We start from the raw sequence: 20,132 nt of genomic DNA on the forward strand, positions 1-20,132 counted from the left end.
CTTGCTCAATTAGAGATGTATAGTGTGGTATGTGAAGATAGTACACAATTAGTCAGAAGCAATATGTCCAAGTATGGTTTAGTTGTTAACTTAGCTATGTGATCTTGGGCAAGTTACTTAATCTCTGTGTATTTCAATGTCCTTTTCCATAAAGTAAGACAGAGTAGGAATGGTAAATATGTGACATGTGTATAACCAGAGTCTCACTACCATGTGCTCAGTTAACGGCTACGTTAACTAATTTTGCAGGGTTTTCCCTCTGAGCCTATAGCCCTTTTCAATACAGTACTCCTAGTGATCTCTACCAATAATTTAGAGTAAGCTTCTGAGATGAAATGTGTAGGTCATCTCTGGACTCAATCACTAAGGTTCCTTCCAAATCTAAAAAAATTCTGAGTCAAAAAAATAAAATAAAATAAAATAATGAGGTAATCCCTTAATAGTTACCTGGACTGGTTTGATTTGGATTTTACAGAAATATTACAAATAAGTTGAAAAAAATTACCAAAATTCTCTCTTAAGCTGTTTAGAGTTAACATCTATTTTTAAAAAAGCATTCAGAAGTAAAATATATCTTGGTACTAACACTCACTTCAAACTGAAATTTAGAGTAAATATTATGAATGTTATACTTAATAAATACAATAATTAGAAAAGTTTTATCTAGTTATCAGCAGGATTAGGAAAAATGGAAAAAGTCCCTCCAAGTATCTGTCAAAGATCGAACACACATACTTTATTCTAAAAGGATAAAACAAAAGCTTCTATTCACTTACTTGTTGAGAAAACAAACAGTAGAACTGATATAAAAATTGGGGTGTGATAAAGCACACATTCTGAAAAACAAGATTAAATGGAAATAATTAAAATATTTAGGTCTAAAAGAGAAAATTTCAAAAAATGGCTATTAAAGAGTCTAAAAACAATCTCAGTTGATATGGAAAGTAGAAGATCTGCCCATAAGAACTTGTTCATATAAAATGGGAAAACAGGACTCCCATTTTATTAAAAAATGCCTAAAAGTATTCTAAGCAGCACTTGCACATGTCAGAATAAAACACCACTGACTCCTATTGCTGTCAAGTAATAACATAATTTTCAATTTATACCTTCCAACTATTATTCAATACTTTGTGAATATAGTACAATAAGTAAGGTTTACTTAAACTTTAGTGCTATAATAACTTTAAATTGCCAAAATATTTAAAACAGAATAAATGTAACTATCTAAACATCCTTCCATTTCAATACTTATGTCCGAGCAAATGCTATAGTAATAAGCTAGAAAAAACCTGCTACTATCATCTATTAGCCATAAGTAATCTACCTGTGGTCTTTCATTGGCTTGCCTGCATCTATTATTTAATTATAGGTATATATGCAATATAGGACACTCTGGTATATTAAATGTCTTGGTACTCAGGGGCTCTTAACATGAGTTCCACAGAACCCCACCTTCCCCAAAAGAGTCAAGAGTCAGATCAGTACTTCAACATAATTAGTTTCCTTCTAATCTTATGTATTTTATGCATCTAAAATGGTCATTCATAGCAAAAAAGATTAATAATCACAGCTTGAAACCATCATAATGAAATTAAAACATTACTGGTTAAAGACAAAATAACATCAAAGAAATCAAATTAGTTCAGTTCTAATTTGCACAGAATAAAACATAACAATTTTAAGTGTAAATTTTGCCGTGTTTTGACAAATTTATGTAACCACCACCACAATAACAGAACTTTTCTATCATAAAAAGTTCTCTTATATGCCTTTCCAGTCAATCTGTCACCTGCATCCCTGGCTTTGCTTTCTGTCAGTACACATTAAAATTTATGAAAAATAAAGTATATTCAGTAAACTGTTTTTTACTTATAGAAACAATTTTTAAAAATAATTTGTATGGTAATAGCATTCCTTAAATTGAAACTTCAAGTTACTACATCAATAATTGATTCTAAAACATCTCCATGTAACTCACCTTATAAAAAAAGTACTGTACAAGGGTAGCTATTCTAATATAATAAAAATGACCATGAACAAAAAGCAATTTGGAGAGGAATTTAAATCTAGCTATTGCATAGTCACTGTTTCTTGCAGCCTGTCTTCCTTCTTTACCCATAATTCCTGTAAGAAAGGGGACAAAAAGGCAAGTTTATTGATAACTGGTAAGTGTAATTTTCATGATATAGGTGCAAATATGTTAACTATCTATAGCAGCTGAAACCAGACCTAGGATAACTGTACCCTAATATAGAGCAGATAGCAGATTCTCAACCATTTAAAAAGTCATTCTACTGAAATCAAATATGTAATTAATACAAAGTTATGATATATACCAGGCATGTAACATCAATTTTCAAAGAATTAGAATATAATATCAAATAAAATTTATATAACAATAATATTGAAAGTTCAAGATCTAATAAGAACATCAATTTTTACACTAATAAGCACTAAGTACTAGTTAATAGATTTCTAATGGAAAGAATGCTATAAAAGCTTTAACTTCATTATTTCCAATGAATATAAAAAATACTGTAATTGAATAATCAAACCTAGCAAAAATGAGCATGTCTGTTTTAAAACTTTCATCCATAACTCAAACAGAATGTGCTTTTTAAAAGAAAAGTATACAGTATCATCTGAAATCAGTATATAATTTTATCTGATAAATATGGAGTACTTTTTTTAGGTATGATAATCCTTTAGGTTTTAAAAGAGTTACTGGCCAAGGTTGTTTTTTCAATCTGGAAGCAGCTCTGAAAAACTATTTTTCAAAATTAAAAATTTTAATTTTTGTAATAAAAGGATCAAAATGTTCCAAAGTGCATAGGTAAAGACAATCTCCTATATTCACAACACCTAGGGAAAAATCACTATTTTTGATCTATATCCTTTTAGAATTTTTCTTTCTGCATATTTTGTGTGTGTGTTTAATATATATACAAACAAGTATACAAAAATGAGATTATTTGTTTTGTAATCTTTTGTCTCTCAAAACATATTTATAATATACATCTTTGTCAACATATTCATTTATTTCCTTAAAAGAAATTCGGGATGCATGACTGCCAGGTCAATTGGCACATATTTAAAATTTTGTTATACTTAATAATGCAGGGTGTACCAATTTACACTCCCACTAACATTGCACAAGAGCATTTGTTAATCTATACCTTTACCAACTCCAGGATTTATTAATCTTTGTAACTCTGTCAATCTGATAGGCAATTTAAACTCGTATTTTTTATTAGTGAGACTGAATACTTTTTCATGCATTTAGTTTTCATTTTTTAAAAATTTTTAATTAAGTTTATTGGGGTACAGTTTTCATTTTAGACTTCTCCTTTTCTGACAACTGATAGCTCAGATCTTTCCACATATTTCTACTAGAATGTTTGTTTTATTCTCCTTAATTTGTTAAGACCTCACATACTAAGAATATTAAGACTTTGTCATCTATTTTGCAAGTATTCTTTACTACTTTGCCTTTAAATTGTTTTGGGGGAGTATTTACTTCTGTCGCACATATTAATCATTTTCTTTATAGTTTCATGCCTTGTTTGGTTTTGTACTTAAAAGACCCTTACATATCTCAAATTACAGGATTATTCATTAAATTCTTGTTACTTTTTATGGTCTTTAACAAATTATTTAAATCCTTAATCCATCTGTAATTTGTTTTGCTCATAAGCAATGGAAAGAGATCCAACCTCAAAATTTTCCAGATAACTAACCAGTTTTATCAGTATTTTTTTTTTTTACCAAGTAATTTGTTTCCCTACTCATCCAAAATATCTCTTTTGTTATATTCTCAATTTCCAGATGTCTGAATCTATTCTATTCACTGGTCTGTCTGTTATCATAGTAGAATCAAAATTGTCATAAATACTGCAAACTTTTTATGCTTTAATATACAGTATATGAAGATATTACCGAAGTGGTATTTTTAAAATGAAGTTAATTATCCTAAACAGGAAGCAGTTGACTTGAGAGATACACTAGAAATATTAGACCCAATAACTACTCATCACAGGACATTAGAGAGATAATTCCAGAACAGGACTAGTTTAACTCTAATTCTAAAAATTTATCCGTTTATGAAAAACCAATACTTTTCTCTTTTGCTTCTGTAATTGTATAATAAACTCATTGAGGAAGACAGGTCAGAACATGGTTTAAATAGGAAATGATTGATAATTTAAATAAAATAATATTAGTATCCTTAATCCAATAAAAATTCAATACAAAAAGAGACAGGACATTAGAATAAAGGTTGTTTAATTAGAAAATTATTTGAAATTTTATATTATAGTTTGGTGTAATTTCCTATCTCTAAAATTATCTTTAAAATGACTTGTAGAATCTTTAGACTGACAAATAACAACATTCCAAAACAAGAACTGAAAACTGTAAGGGCAACTATATAAATCACAAATTTAAAGTTTAAGAGAGGTAAAAATAATGTGTGAAAGTACTTTAAAAGGTATAAATGAGCAACAAATGAATAGGACAAACAGAGACTCTTAGACATGGTCTATAGACTAGTGGTTACCAGAGGGTAGGTGGTGAGGGGAAGGGAAGGTAGACGAGGTAAAGGGGGTCAAATATGTGGTGACAGAAAGAAATCTAACTGTGAGAGGTGAACACACAGTGTAAATATATACATGCTTTATTGCTGAAGTGTACAGCTGAAACTTACTGGATTTCATTAACCAAGGTCACCGTAAAAAAGTAAAAATAAAAAATAAATTAAATAAAAATAAAAGGTATAAATGGCATAATAGTTACTTTATTATGAAGGAGAATTGGCAAAGATAAAATTCACTAAGATGGTATTAATTTCCTTGAAAATTTGGAATTAAAATGTCCTAAATATTGGGCTAATTATAATAGGCTTCTGATGGGGATATACTATGGTATATTATCATTTTGTATTTAATTTTCATTCATGTATTTGTATTGCACTTTAGCCTACAAAAGAAAAATTCTAAATCCCCAAATAATTATATCAACTTTAAAAGTTCAGGAAAAAAAATCAATCACCTATGCCAACATGTGCTTCTTGTATCATGCTTACATCATTAGCACCATCGCCAACAGCCAATGTAATAGGTTTCTCAGGTGAAATTTTTATCAGTCTTATTACCTGAAAGACATAAAACTAATTAGTTAACTATGATAAAATTTCAAATTTCTTGTATTTATATAAAGTCACTTATCTGAAATGACTGTTGTAGGAAGTAGAAAAATTTAATTTTATATTAGATAATATGCACTGGAGTTCACTTTTTGAGGTATGTCTCTACTAACATGATAGAAATGTCTTTCAGAAATGACACTGCAAAACAATATTATCTTAGATTTTAAGATGGGAAGCAAGAGTTTTTAAATACAGCTTAAATTTGTAAAAAGCTTAATAATAATTGTGTAAAAAAATAATGACATTTAAAAGACCTTTGTCAGGCCAAATTTTTTCTTTCAAGAAATTCTTTTCATATGATATAGAGGAAAGATAATTATTTTCTCCTGTAATAAAATTAAAAATTTTTTTTAAAGCAATCAAAATTCAATTCAACAAAATAAATGTTTCTTTGGAATTCTTGAATATACTTTCATAAAGAACCTAAGCATTAGCTTTACTTGGTCTCTAGTTTTAATATCCATAGACAGGGGGATATAAATTACAATATAGGTGCTGTAATAAAATTTCATGAAGCCAAAAAAAAATTGAATGTCTAATTTATTAGACCTATATGTGAAAGTCAGTGTTTAGAAGGACATTTCAAAGGATATATGTGAGAATACAGACTAAGACCTCAAATTACAAATCAGAAAGTATAAAAAATATTTGTATAGGCTTTTACTTGAATTATAGCTGAAATTAAAATATTTTCTGTATATAGCTTCATATCACAAGTTAACTGGTTTTTCAATTTCTTACTGAAGTTCTATTTACTACTTATCACTTCATAATTTACTATTTATCACTTAATGAGAATGCAAGAATAAGCAGATATCAACAGAACCATTTGAAAGGACAGATGAACTGAAATCTTACAGGCTCCCTCACTAGTAAAAATTAACTGGTGAAACTTTATCACAGTTCAATTTTGCGTCTCAGGAAAATCACAAATTGCTACTCATCACAGACTTTCTAGGTTATTATGAACAGTTGAAGTTTTTACATTCACTCTGAAAATTCCAAAGGTTTAATGTACACAGGTAAAAGTCATAATATGAGAAGTGACTGACTCCTAGCAAGATTCATATACTGCATGCCACTAAATGGAATAAGTTATTAACCTAAAAAAATATTTTTAGATCTATATATCTTTTTGGAACTTTTTATAACGTACACATACCTTGGCTTTCTGCAGTGGTGCCATACGACAGCACAATACAGCTGAACAATTTCTGCAAACATCCATAAATAGTTTTTCGTGCTCCCTGAGTGCAAGAGATAGGCTGGTCCCATCCACCACTAGCCCATGCTGAATCACATGATCCTCTGTAATTCTAAAAGAGAAAATAATTACATCCTCTACAGGGCACTTTGAAGTCATATTATTTACATTTGCTTAGTAAACAAAAGATTCTTTCTGAAAGATGGTCATTCATCCAGACTTTACTATTAGAAAACTGACATGTCAGGGAACGAACTGAGTTGTATTATCTGAAAGTTAGGAACTGAGAGTGGCTGATACAATGAGTAAAACATGATATTCAATTTTATAATGAACTGATATATAGTCACTATATTTTCTAAAATGTGAATTATAACACATAATTTGAGTATATTCTCCCAAATTATATGAAAAGTCTTACAAAAATAAAATTATTACATTTAACAAATCCTAATTTTAAAAAATTAAATGAAATCAACAATGTTCAGGAAAATTCAAGAGCTAGATTCACCTATGTGTAAGTAGGAAGGAAAGGAATGAAAGTATCAGAATTCTCTCTTCATATTAACCCCTACAATGAACTGCAACACCAGATATTACTATGGTGGAACATGGATAATACCTCCCGTGTGGTCATATGCTATACGAGTACTACTCAAAGTATGGCAGCTGGACAAACTATTTGTTGCCAAGAAGAGACAAGAGGTTTGTATCAGTATGTAAACAATTACATTGCCAGGCACACTATTTTGTTCAACTATTTCTCCCCACTCTCCATTTCATAATAAGGATTCTCTTGATGAAAGCAGCAGTGCAGATGCACATTGTTACTGAGAAATATCCATTTTAATTTTATTTTTTCCAGCTTTATTCCAATATTACAGACATGTAACACATGTAAGTGTAAGGTGTGCAATGTGATTTGATAGACATATATACTGTAAAATGATTACCACAATGGTTAGTTAACACTTCCATTCCCACAATATCATTTTTTTTTTTTTTGTGGTGAAAACATTTAAAATCTACTCTCAACTTTTAAATAATACAGTACTGTTAATAATAGTCACCAGCTGTATATTAGATCCCCAGAACTTATTCGTGTTGTATGTAAGCTGGACATTTTTGTACCCTTTGACCATCATCTCTCCATTTACCCCATATCCCAGCCCCTGGCAACTATTATTCTACTCTCTATTTCTGTGAGTTTGGCTTTTTTAGATTCCACATAGTAGTTATTTGTCTTTCTCTGACTTATTCTACTTGGTACAATTCCCTCAAGGTCCATTCATGTTGTCATAAAAGGCAAGATTTCCTTTTTTTATGGCTAAATAATATTCCTTTACACACACACACACACAGACACACACACACACACACACACACACTTTCTTTACCCATTCACACATCATATGGTTGTTTCCATTATTGCCTATTATAAATAATACTGCAATAAATAGGAATGCAGATATGCCTTGAAGATAGTAATTTCATTTCCTTTGGATATATACCCAGAAGTGAGATTGCTTAATCATAAGGTAGCTCTATTTTTAATTTTTCGAGGAATCTCTAAACTATTTTCCATAGTGGCTCTACCTGCCATTTTTAAGTGAGAAGAGTATTAAATAAGTAATAATCTTTAAAAACTAAACATATATTGATAGATGTTAGTCTTCCAAAACTAAATATAAAGGGTTTTGAAATCAAAAAAGACATTTATAAATTAAAATCTTTCATAGTATGCCTAATCACTACTGTGTTGCACTGTAACTAACAAGTGTAAACAATTCACATTTACAACATAAATTTTTTAAAAATGTATTTTTTCCTTTATTAATTCTCCGAAATCTGAAATCAGCACCTACACTGTTTTTCCTCCCTATAGGGCAAACTTTACTTGGCAACCTGTGCTGCCTCTAATATGTGCAGCTTAAGCACTGCCTGAGCACTTAATGCCAGAAGAAGTAGCAACCAAGAGTGAGAAAGATCAGATCAGTTGTCCTAGGGAACCTTCCCAAGGCACATTAAATTAGGTTTTCCTCTGGAAAGTCTTCATAAGTCAGCATATTATCTCATAATCCATGGAATAATATTTATGAAATATAGAAAAGCACCTCACAGTTCTGGCACATAGTAGGCAGCATCTGCTCATCTCTGTAGCCTCATGTCTCAATACTTTCCATACCCTCTCTTCTCTATTCTATTCTCTGGCCATACTTAACTACTACCAATTCCTTGAATGAGCTTCTCACTCAGCTCTGGGAATGTGTATACACTACTCCCTTTGCTTCTAGGTGTCACTCTCTAACCAGTTAACATTTCATCTCTTAGGAGACAACACAGTCATGAGTTCTTCCACAGAGCTGTGTCTAGGCTAAACTTGTCTAGGCTAAACTGTTCTTGTCTTGGTTACAATTCAGTTGTGATAGGTCTATGACAATATATTTACTTTGGTTTTTCCCACATATTTGGAAAGTAAACAATATATAAACAAACAACTTATATGAGGGGTCCCCACCCACATTACTGGTCTGTGGCCTGTTAGGAAATGGGCCGCACAGCAGGAGGTGAGCAGCAAGAGAGCATGCGAAGCTTCATCTGTATTTGTAATCACTCGCGAGCACTAGCATCACTGCCTCAGCGCCACCTCAGATCATCAGGTGGAGCTCTGGCATTAGATTCTCATAGGACCACGAACTCTATTGTGAAGTGTGCATGCAAGGGACCTAGGCTGAGTGCTTCTTCTGAGAATCTAATGCCAGATGATCTGAGGTGGAGCCGAGGTGGTGATGCTAGCACTGGAGAGCAGATGCAAATATGGATTAACATTAGCAGAGAGGTTTGACTGCATAGAGACCATAATAAAGCAATTGCTTGCAGACTCAATATCAAAATACTATCAGTGAGTGGCAACTGACAATTAAGGTGCATCTGGTGGCAGGCTGTATAGTGGCAAGTGAATTGATGCACTTCAATTATATAGCTGCAGCTGGTGGCAGGCTTTAAGTCAGAATCTGACACTTATTTTAGTCCGCGCATGGCCTGCACATTATTTTATTTACCACTTCTGTCCATGCCTCCTTCTCACACTGCGCACTTGTCTCAGTTAGTTTTGGTTTTGGTAAGGCCACGAACTAACCCTAGCCAAAATGAGTAAAAAACGTCACTGGGGAGCCTCCTTGAAAAGGGGGAAAGACCCAATGATGAGACAGCAGAAGACTGTAAGACTGCCAACAAAAAGAAAGCTGCATTTAAAAGAAAATATCAAGAGTCCTACTTAAATTATGGGTTCCATTGTAACAAGTGATTCACATTCTCCAAGCCCACTTTATATAATATGTGGTGGCTAGCTATCCAATGAAGCCATGAAACCCTCAAAACTGCTTTACCACATAGAGACCAAGCACCTTGTATTAAAAGACAAACCTTTGGAGTTTTTCAAAAGAAAAAAACTTGAACACGAAGAACAAAAGCAATTGTCGAAGGCCACCACTTCATCAAATGTGTCTGATCTGAAAGCATCATTCTTAGTGGTTAACCACATTTCTAAAAGCCCTTTACTATTAGTGAAAAATTGATCCTGCCTACTGCTAAGGACATTTATCGTGAACTTTTTAAGAGAGGCTGCAGTTCAAAAGATGTGTTCCTCTTTCCGCTAGCACCATAACTTGAAGAAATGATGAAATAGCAGAGGATATTGAGATCCAACTGTTAGGATTAATGAGTCACCATGGCATGCAATCCAGGCTGAGAGTAAAGTGCTTTTTATAATGTAATAATAATAGAAATAAAGTATGTAATAAATGTACTGCGCTTGAATCATCTTGAAAACACCCCACCCCTACCAAGGTCTGTGGAAAAACGGTCTTCCATGAAATTGGCCCCGGTGCCAAAAAGATTGGAGACCACTGCCTTATATGACTGTGTTCCAAATGCTTTGATAGGAGATAATCAATATAAGTTTGTGAAGGAATGTATATATAAACTAAAGCTTTTGACGGTATGGAATTCTTTGCTCTATCCAAGATTTTTAGAATAGATACTTTCTGAAATTCTAAAATCAAAACTCTATAGATTTATGTGAAATTCATTGCCTTTATAATGCAACATCTATGTAAAAAGGGAAATGAACAATATCCATGATCTTAATGGGTTTACTAAAAGTACATATATATAGGACTTAAAAAAATGCTAATACAAATAATTATCTTTAGATGGTTGTACTGTTATTAATCATCACTACCTTCTTGATCATTTCCAGTATTTTTTAAATGAACATTTATTACTTTTATAATCAGAAATGATATTTTAGAAGAAACATATAAAATAAAATGACTGAGCAATTAATTTGTTTTAGGGAGTTCTCTTTGACATTATGGTAATGACATGTTTAAGCAGCCAATGGTGTTGGCACTGCTCCCAAACTGTAGTATAATTATCTAGATTAATCATCTTTTTGAACTCAATCAAAGAAACTTCTGAGAGCTGTATTCTTTAAAACATCTCTTAAATAAATTTTTCTTTGATGAAATCCAGAGTATAGCACCACATCAATGCCTGTATAACAAATGTAAATAAAACACTGAATGTATGTTGACAAACTGTGGCATTGTCTTTTCACATTTGTTTTTCTGCCCTACTATTACAATACTGCAAATGACAGGAACCTGTAGGAGACTTAAATATCTACATACAAGCAACCCTGATACACTAAAGTACACCTAAAATAATTGAAAAAATTAGACTGTGTTAAAAGGGGGCTCCTAAAGTTGATCTGTATATAAAAACTAGATTTAAAAAAAGAGAATGAATTTAGAGTACAAATACTTATGTAATTATCTTTGGAGAGTAAAGTGCAGGCTGATTTCTCAGTTTGGTCATGTGACCTAAATCAAGGGTTGGCAAATGTTTTCTGTAAAGGGCCAAAAGTAAATATTTCAGTTGTAGGTTTTATGAGCTAAAAGACTAAATTAAGGCTATAATGTAGGTACTTATATTACGAACAAAATTTTTACTAATTAAAAAATGTAATAGTAGCAATTGAGTATAATTTTTTCAATACTACAAGTCTAGTAATGAGAAAAATGGAAATTTTGGGGGGGGGGCAGAAATAGCATTTTGCTTAATTAGGGTCCAAATTTAATGTTCCCTATCATCAAAATCAATTGCAAATGTCCATCTGTTAATGATGATCTGTAAGGAGATTTTACATTTTAATACAATATCTGTAATGAGATTTTATTTCATCTTTAAATATGTCTTTTCAAACAGGGGAGCATATTAAAGTGTCACTGAGTAATACAATGCTTTGCATCTAAATCGATAGCAAAATAATTAACACTACTGTGCTTTAAAAGTGTGACTTTAAAAGTCTATTTTTCTTATTTGGACATAATGAATAAACATTAATAAAAATATAGTAGAATGTCATATGGCAATATGTGTGGCACTCAAAACACTTTTGAGGTATGACTGTGTCACTAATTTTTAGTATATCAAGCAGCAGTGAGAAAACATAAAAGTGCTCTATAAGGTCTCTGTTGTAACTACTCAACTGTGCTGCTGTAGTGCAAAAGTGTTCACCAAATGCTTTTTTATGTGTTCCAATAAAACTTTATTTACAGACACCAAAATTTGAATTTCATATAATTTCCACAACATTAAATATTATTCTTTGGATTATTTTCCATCCATCAAAAATATATAAATTATTTTGGGCTTATGGTCTATAAAAAACAGGCAGTGGGCCATAGTTTGCTTATCCCTGAACTCTATGATCCAGAGAATTATATTCTTACCTTCTGGCAAGCTGCCTCAATTGTTCAGCACATTCACTGTCTGATTTCTGGTTTATAAGTTCAAGGATATTCATGGTTCTGTGAAAATGTCCACATGATAAACTCACACTAACAGCTGTTTCATGTTTATCTCCAGTAAGTACCCATACTTTGATACCAGCCATTCTCAATGCTTCAATAGTTTCTCGTACTTTATCTTGTAGTCTAAAAATAAAATTAAAAACAACAACAACAACAACAACAAAATTTGTAGTAGAAAGTACTTTTTTGGGCTGTATTTTAAGTATAAACCACAAAGTACAAGTAAGTTCTGGACTTCTTGACCTAGGAATGTTACAGTAATATTGAGTTCAGTAATATAACTGAAATTTTTTCCCATTAGGTAAAAAACAAATAAACAAATTAGTGATCATCTAGTTAATATAAAAATCTACAACCTCCTATTTTAAGAGTATATCTTCAAAGTTGGTTTGTACAGAACCAAATTAAGTATATGGTCTTCATAACCTATTTTATTAGAAAATCTTAAATTTCAAATTAGAAGATTTTTCTCTTTTTTTTTTGAAGGAAATCTCTCACATCAGTGGTTCAAAAATTAAAGTGTGGATAATAAAGAGACTACATAACTTTGGGTGAGTCTCAGAAATCTCATGAAAATAACTGAAAAGTAAATGAAAATCTAGATTAAAATATGCAAAAACCTGTAGATCTAAGAGGCTGAGGAAAACAGGATTAATTTGTAAAATTCAATTTAATTGAAAGAATTCAATTCAAGAAACTGTGAAACTCACATTGAGATTAATGCTGAAGAACAAAGATAAAAAATAAATGCAATTCAAGGAATTCACAGGCTTAAATAGAGGAAAGTCTCTAAAATAATAACAACGTACTGACATAAGGATAACATAGAACTACCTACAAAACATGGAGACTTCACAAAAAACAGAAGTTTTAATCCTGTTAGGAGTAAGAAAAAAAGTCTTACTGAGTGGTGGTAACATCTGAGCTGTACTGTATGAATAGGTATTCACATATAGATAAGGGAAGAGTGATCAAGCAGAAGACACAGCCTTGCCCAGGAACAAAGCCACAAAACAGAAACAGTTGTTTGGAGAAGATCTACAGACAGTTTGGTACTGTTGAAGCATAAAGTGGAAGGAGGCAGTGGTGGGAAGTGAGGCTGGAGAACTAAGCAGATGTTTAAAGTCTTTGTATGTGACACACTAAGACATATTCTAAATATTCAAGTCCATAAGCAAAATTATACATAGCTAGATTTTTTTCCACCTATTTCAGGTATCTGGCTAGAAGAAAAATTGCATATACTAACTAGGAAAAAGTAAGGCTTTAACTCTCTATTTTGATTTTAAATATTATAGGGTGTTAATAAATGGAATTTGTCATAAGTTAGAAACACTTGGCTAAAGAAATTCTTGTGAGAGAAAAATAACATAGCCTATTTATATGATACTTACCTGTCTTCTACTGCTGTAGCTCCAAGTAATATCAGATCTTTCTCTATGAACTGGAAGACATTTGCCAATTTCTCTTCCCGTTGCTGCAAGGCAGTCCTGGCTTCAAATAAGCGTCTATCTATTACCTCATACTCTTTAGATGTTAATTGTCTATAGGCCATGCACAGAGTTCTTAGTCCTTTCTAAAACAGAAAAATTAAAGACAAAAATTGAACAAAAATAACTAATGGGGAATCAAGCAGTCAATGAAATAAACTGAAGACTCCATTACTAAATATCAATTTAAAATAATTTAAAAGGTCCTATCATCTCTTGATAGGAAATAAATGAAGTGTCACAAAACCCTAGTGATCTGAGTTATGAGACACATATTATCATAACTTTTTAATTTCTGATGAGTTCTTAAAAAGTTGCTCAAAATAATTAAGGTCATTAAATTATAGAATATTATAGCCTAGATAGGATCATAAAGATGATCTTATCTGTGGTTTTAAAACTTTTACCTGGAATGCCAGAGGTTCTATAATGGCACCTTTAGGACTGTCAAGACAGAGGCAGCCCCAGATGCTACTCTTCTGTTTTAACCATTACAAATCCACTTTTATCTACTTCATAAGATTTATTTTTAAGCAAAGGGGACCATAATTTCCTGAGGGTTTATGATATGACAAATATGCAATTTAAATACAGAAGTTTGTAAGGTGGCCATTATCAAACAAACAATATTTTGGGGAGACAATGATGTTTTTAAATTGTTATCATTATATCTTCACTGGTGAACTGGAATCATACAAAATTTAGGAATATGAAATTGATTATCTGATTCTACTGGGTTCAAATTTTCCTTATGGTATTAGCATCTGAAAGTTGTTATCTAAATCTAAAAACTTATAAAAGTTCCTTTCCTTGCTCTATCTTTTCCTCAAGAAAACGTGAAATACATGTTCTAATAACAGAACTTGGAAAGGTAGATTTTAAAGTAGTATATGAAACTATTTAGCAGATTTCTAAATATTGGCATTCCTTGATTTACAAATGACCCGCACCTATAAATAACTGTCTTAAATGATAAAGGACCATGAGAGTTATTAATATGTGAAATTAATTCATTCTAAAACAAAAATTTATTGAGTCCCAACCATGTGCCAACACTGTTCTGAACATTAATATGAATGATAGCAAGGGAGAACAATGTCTTTACTCTCATGGATGTTACAGTATGGTACATGAACCAGATCATAAAAAATTAGAGAACAAGTAATGGGAGAAAAGAAACCATAAGTTAGTAAAGGAGGCTGCTGAGCAGAGATGAGTATGGAGCATACACTTACAGAAAAGCAGAAATGAGAGAGCATGATGAGGTCCTAAGACTGAGAGAGCACTGCTTAATAATTTTCCTGTTCACGTGAATTGTGGCACTTTGTTTCTGTAAGATTCTCCTATATATTTTTTATTAAGAGAGACATAATTCATATACCATAAAATTCACTTCTTAAAAAGTATAATTCGATAATTTTTAGTGTATTCAAAGAGTTGTGCAATTATTACTACTATTTAATTCCAGATCATTTTCATCACACCCAAAGGAATCACATATCCATTAGCAGATACTTCCCTTTCCTTACTTCCTCCAGGCCCTGGCAACCACTATGAATTTGCTTATTTGGGGTATTTCATATAAATGGAATATGTGGCCTTTTGTGACTAGCCTCTTTCACTCAGCATAATCTTTTCAAGGTTCATCCATGTTGTGGCATATATTAGTACTTCATTTCTTTTAATGGCCAAATAACAGTCCATTATATGGATACGACACATTATTTAATCCATTTATTGATGGACATTAGGGTGTTTCCATTTTTTAGCTATTAGGAATAATGGTGCTAAGAAGAACATTTGTGTACAAGTTTTTGTGTAGACATGTTTTCAATTCTCTCGAGTGTACACCTAGAGTGGAACTGCTGGTCATATATTAACTCTAGATTACTCTATGTTCTATAAAGAACTGCCAAACTACTTTCTAAAGTGGTTATATCATTTATATTTCTACCAGCAATGCATGAGGGTTCCAGGTTCTCCACATCCTTGGGATTACCTGTATTCTTCTAGTCACACGCCCCTTGTAATATAGTAATTGGAATGGTCCTTGCAGCCAGAAGTGCCCTGACTACAATAGGTTCAAAGAGAAGACTTATATTTTAGAAGGTTAAAAGTAAAATTTTAACCAAAGAATGCAACCACATAATATAAAAGAACTGCAGAATTTCTATAATTTTGATAAATTATTAATGCAAAAATGAAACCCTAAATCTTTCAAATATTACCTTTTAGTTTATAAAATCATAGAAATTTGCACTTACCAAAGCAAATTCATCTACATGAATTCTGGTTTTTTCTATTTCTCCACCTATACATTTAGGAAGAATTGATGATTCAGCTCCTTTAGCAAATAAAAACTTCTCACCTAAAAAGAAAAACGAGTTATCAAGCTCTTAATGTTAGATAAATAAAAATTCATGAAAGTTTAGGTTGGTTACCTGAAGGTGCTTGAACAATTACACTCATTCTCCTACGATCTGAATCAAATTCCAGAATATGAAGCAGTTTGTACCTAAGGAAAAAAAATAAGAAAGACAAAACTTTACTTTTTTGAATAATGTTAAGTAAATGTTTAGAAAGAATCCCTATAAAAGATAAAAATGGTTAATTTAGTACAAGAAATTAATCTCTACATTTTCAAGATAACTGGTTATGAGTCACTACTAACAACACAAGCTAGAAACAGAAGAAAGTGACATTTATTGAATATTTACTAAATGCCATGTACTTGACATATCTTATGTCATTTAACACCCATGAGAACCAAAGGAGGTAGGTCTTATTTCTTTTTATAAATGAGGACTATTAAAATCAGAAAGGTTAAATAATTGGACTAAAGTCAAATCAGTTTGTGAGTGGCAGGCCAAGGACTGGGATCCAGATCTGCCCAACTCCATGTTTTTCTTAGCAACACACCTGAGAAATATAACACACTCACATTAGTAACAGAGGCTCATTATAGCAGTGATTCTGAACCTGAGACAGGGTACATATGTGTAGGTGGGGAACAAATGCTTTTCTAGAAAGCTGTAAAAAACTTTGTGTGGATGGGTTACATGTGGCCTGAAAAGTCTTCTAGATAAATTTATACAATAATGTACCTATGCCATGCTTTCCCCATCTCAAAGAAAAACACTGATTGGAATGATCATTTTGAAGTTGACGGAACGAGCCAGAAAGGCTCCCACATGAAAACAGCCAAAGAATGGGCTCTATTTAGTTTGGAAAAGCATAGTTTGGAACCGCACAGCTGGAGCTGAGATATGACTGGAATTGATAAAACCATGAAAGATATAAATAATGGACTAATTTATCAAACAGTAGAAATAAGACATCTGTTTCTTAATGTTTAAAAGATAAAATCGTAGAAAATATAAAGTAGAAACTTATGAAAATCATTACCCCAGAAGTGTCTAAAAATAAACATGTAAGTAAATTAAAAACCATTAAGCTAAAAAACAGATGGAAGATTCAGAACAGAATATGGTTATTACTGTGATGAGATACAATGCAATACTGACATCATTCTAGAGCAGAGGTCAGTAAACTTTTTCTGTAAAGGGCCAGATAGTAAATATTTTAGGCTTTGTAGGCCATATATGATCTCTACTGCATATTCTTTTTTTTAAACAACCCTTTAAAAATGTCATGTAGTTTGTGGGCTGTACAAAAACAGGCTGAAGGCCAGATTTGTACATATCTGGGCCATAGTTTACCTATTTCTGTTCTATACTAAATATTTAATATATAGAAAAATTCAATATAGAAAAAAAATTCACCGTTCCAGTTTTCCAAGTGTTTTAACTTCCATAGTTTCTTCAGTATTGCCAATAAACACAATGCCAATTCTAGGAAGCAAAAGGAGAAATTTTATAAGATTTAAGGAATGATATTTCACATTTCACACTACGTCATTATAACTTAGCTTGAATAAAAACATTTAAAACATTAAGATTAAAATATTTTTAAAATATTTCTTTCGAATATAGCATTATTTTTAAGAACTTGAAGGCCCAAAACAATACACACATAAGTATTCTCACAATTACATTATTCATATTTCATAGTAACCAGATTTTTAAAGAGGCCACTTCAAAATATAACTATTATAAGCTAACAAAATGAATGACAAATTTCAAATTCTCATTCAAAATTTAAAATATACTTCTACATATATGTTTATGAATTTTGTCTGATCATTTAAAATAATTTTCTAGTATTTCACATTTTTATTTAAAAGGTGTTTCTCTGAAGATTTGGAGATTAGACTAAATTACCTTGCAGCAGCTTCCACTAGAGCTTTTTCATCTGGTGAAGATGCATAGTATTCCAACTGGGAGGGTGTAAGGCTGGATTGCCAGGGACCATCACCAATGCCATCAGTCTGAACATTACTAATCTGTACAGTGTGACAGAGGCTGACTGCTTTAAAGAAGAGATCATGTTCTTTAATCTGTAGAAACAATAATTAATATTCACACCATAAATGTCATTCTCAAATAACCTTTAGGAAACCAGAAACATAATTCTAAAATATGCCAATAAATACAGTTAATAATTTGACAAACTAAGATCTAGAATAAGAATGCTACAATCTTAAATTGCTTAAATAATAGCTGGTTGCTTCTGACTCCAAAGAATAAAATGTCATATTTGCGTCAACTTTTTAGGAAGCATAAGCAAATTATAAGTAAAGGTGAAAACTCTTTTGTGGAAGACGTGATGCCTCAAAAAGTATTAAATAAATTTAAACTCTATTTTTCATCAAAGTCTTCTTTACTTCATGGCAGTAGGGCTTTCCTTAACTTAGTTCCTTTTAAACACCTAGAGAACTAAGGCAAACACATATTAAGTGACAAATTAAACTGGGTTATGACTACAAATTCTCAGTATTCAATCAGATATACATTTCAAATATATATTCCTTGCCCCACTAACACAAAGAGAACTATTTTAGTTTATTAATTTAAAAATTGCTTACTAGTTCAGTTTCATTTTCAGGACCAGTTCTAAAAGAAGAACTGGATGTAAGATGGGATATGTTGTTAAGATGAGATAAACTACTTAGATAAGTTAAGTTTCCTTCTGAAGAGTCTGGTGTTGGTCCTTCGGATACAAGTCTACCATTGATTTCTTGGTATTTTATGCCATTAATTGAACATTCCCGAAAATGCATCTCATTTTCTGTCAGTGTACCAGTTTTATCTGTAAACACATACTCCACCTAGAGATAGAAAACAAAAGAAAACAAACCTTTGTTTTCATGGTCCTATGTTAAACAAAAAAACCTTGACCTCTGTCTCCTAAAGTCAAGTTTATCTATTAAAATTGATATACTATACTGATTCTTATAATCTAAGCACAATTAAATAATTAAAGATGCCATGGAAACTAAACAGGGTACCAGAAAGTACTTTAAATCAATATACACTTTGAAGTTTGTAGCATCTTTAGGTTCATGTTCATCTGTAGCTGACTTACAATGTGATATTAATACTTCTTTTCTAACTCCTGGATAAGGTGGTTTTAAGTAATAGGACTCAAGAATGATCTCTGAGCAAGGGTCGAAGGGATGCTTAATTAACCCAGGATGTGAAAGGGTATCTGGTCCAAGAGAAATAATACAGAACTGGGAACAGAAATACAAAATGACAGCAGTCCAAGAAGTCAGAGGTGGGAATTTGTCTAAAATAGATTGACAAACTAAAACTGAGGGCAGGAAACAAACTCGGTGAAAAGGAAAAATGTTTAAAAAAAGAAAATATTTTAAAAAGTAGATGAAGACAAATAATTTTATTACTCTTTGAGACTAATTCTAGAATATTAACCCTAAAAGAAGGTAGGTCCACAGAGAGAAGAATGAACAAGTCTTGACGCAACTAGGATTATGATGAGAATTTAATTATTGCTATAATAATTTGAGGAAGACATCATTTAAAAAGAGAGGTAGCTATCACCACCAGTAAAAAAAAAAACACCGAAAAATTATAGACCAAATATCTCTTATGAAAATAGATATAAACCAAATCCAGAAACATATAAAAAGGATCATACACCGTGAACATGTGGGATTTATCCCTGGAATGCAAGATTGGTTCAACATATGATATTCAATCAGTGAAACCCACCATAAGAATAATAACATGGTACTTGGCCCTTTATTCTATTAATAAAATGATTATCTTAATAGATATAGAAAAAGCATGACAAAATCCAATACTCTTTCATGATAAACACTCAACAAACTAGGAATAGAAGGGTACTCCCTCAACCTGATAAAATGTATCTACAAAAAACCCATAGTTAGCATCATATTTGGTGAAAGACTGACTGCTTTCTGCCTAAGTTCA

General features: G+C 31.7%; 1 protein-coding gene across 4 annotated transcripts in view; it reads right to left on the minus strand.

The window, feature by feature from the left end:
* ATP11B (ATPase phospholipid transporting 11B (putative)) overlaps positions 1–20,132 on the minus strand; it is a 104,700-nt gene that overhangs the window by 34,800 nt on the left and 49,768 nt on the right. For all 4 annotated transcript variants that reach the window (XM_011382807.2, XM_011382817.2, XM_011382835.2 and 1 more), the window contains exons 13-23: positions 18,764–19,006; positions 18,060–18,235; positions 17,562–17,630; positions 16,221–16,294; positions 16,044–16,147; positions 13,684–13,865; positions 12,209–12,412; positions 6,369–6,522; positions 5,050–5,152; positions 1,982–2,127; positions 777–836 (exon numbers count right to left, since the gene is read on the minus strand). In XM_011382807.2, coding sequence (XP_011381109.1) covers positions 777–836; positions 1,982–2,127; positions 5,050–5,152; positions 6,369–6,522; positions 12,209–12,412; positions 13,684–13,865; positions 16,044–16,147; positions 16,221–16,294; positions 17,562–17,630; positions 18,060–18,235; positions 18,764–19,006 — 1,515 coding nt within the window. The remainder of the gene's footprint in view (positions 1–776; positions 837–1,981; positions 2,128–5,049; positions 5,153–6,368; positions 6,523–12,208; positions 12,413–13,683; positions 13,866–16,043; positions 16,148–16,220; positions 16,295–17,561; positions 17,631–18,059; positions 18,236–18,763; positions 19,007–20,132) is intronic.

The sequence above is a fragment of the Pteropus vampyrus genome, unplaced genomic scaffold (genome assembly GCF_000151845.1).
Source record: "Pteropus vampyrus isolate Shadow unplaced genomic scaffold, Pvam_2.0 Scaffold14, whole genome shotgun sequence".
In the NCBI taxonomy this organism is placed as follows: Eukaryota; Metazoa; Chordata; class Mammalia; order Chiroptera; family Pteropodidae; genus Pteropus; species Pteropus vampyrus.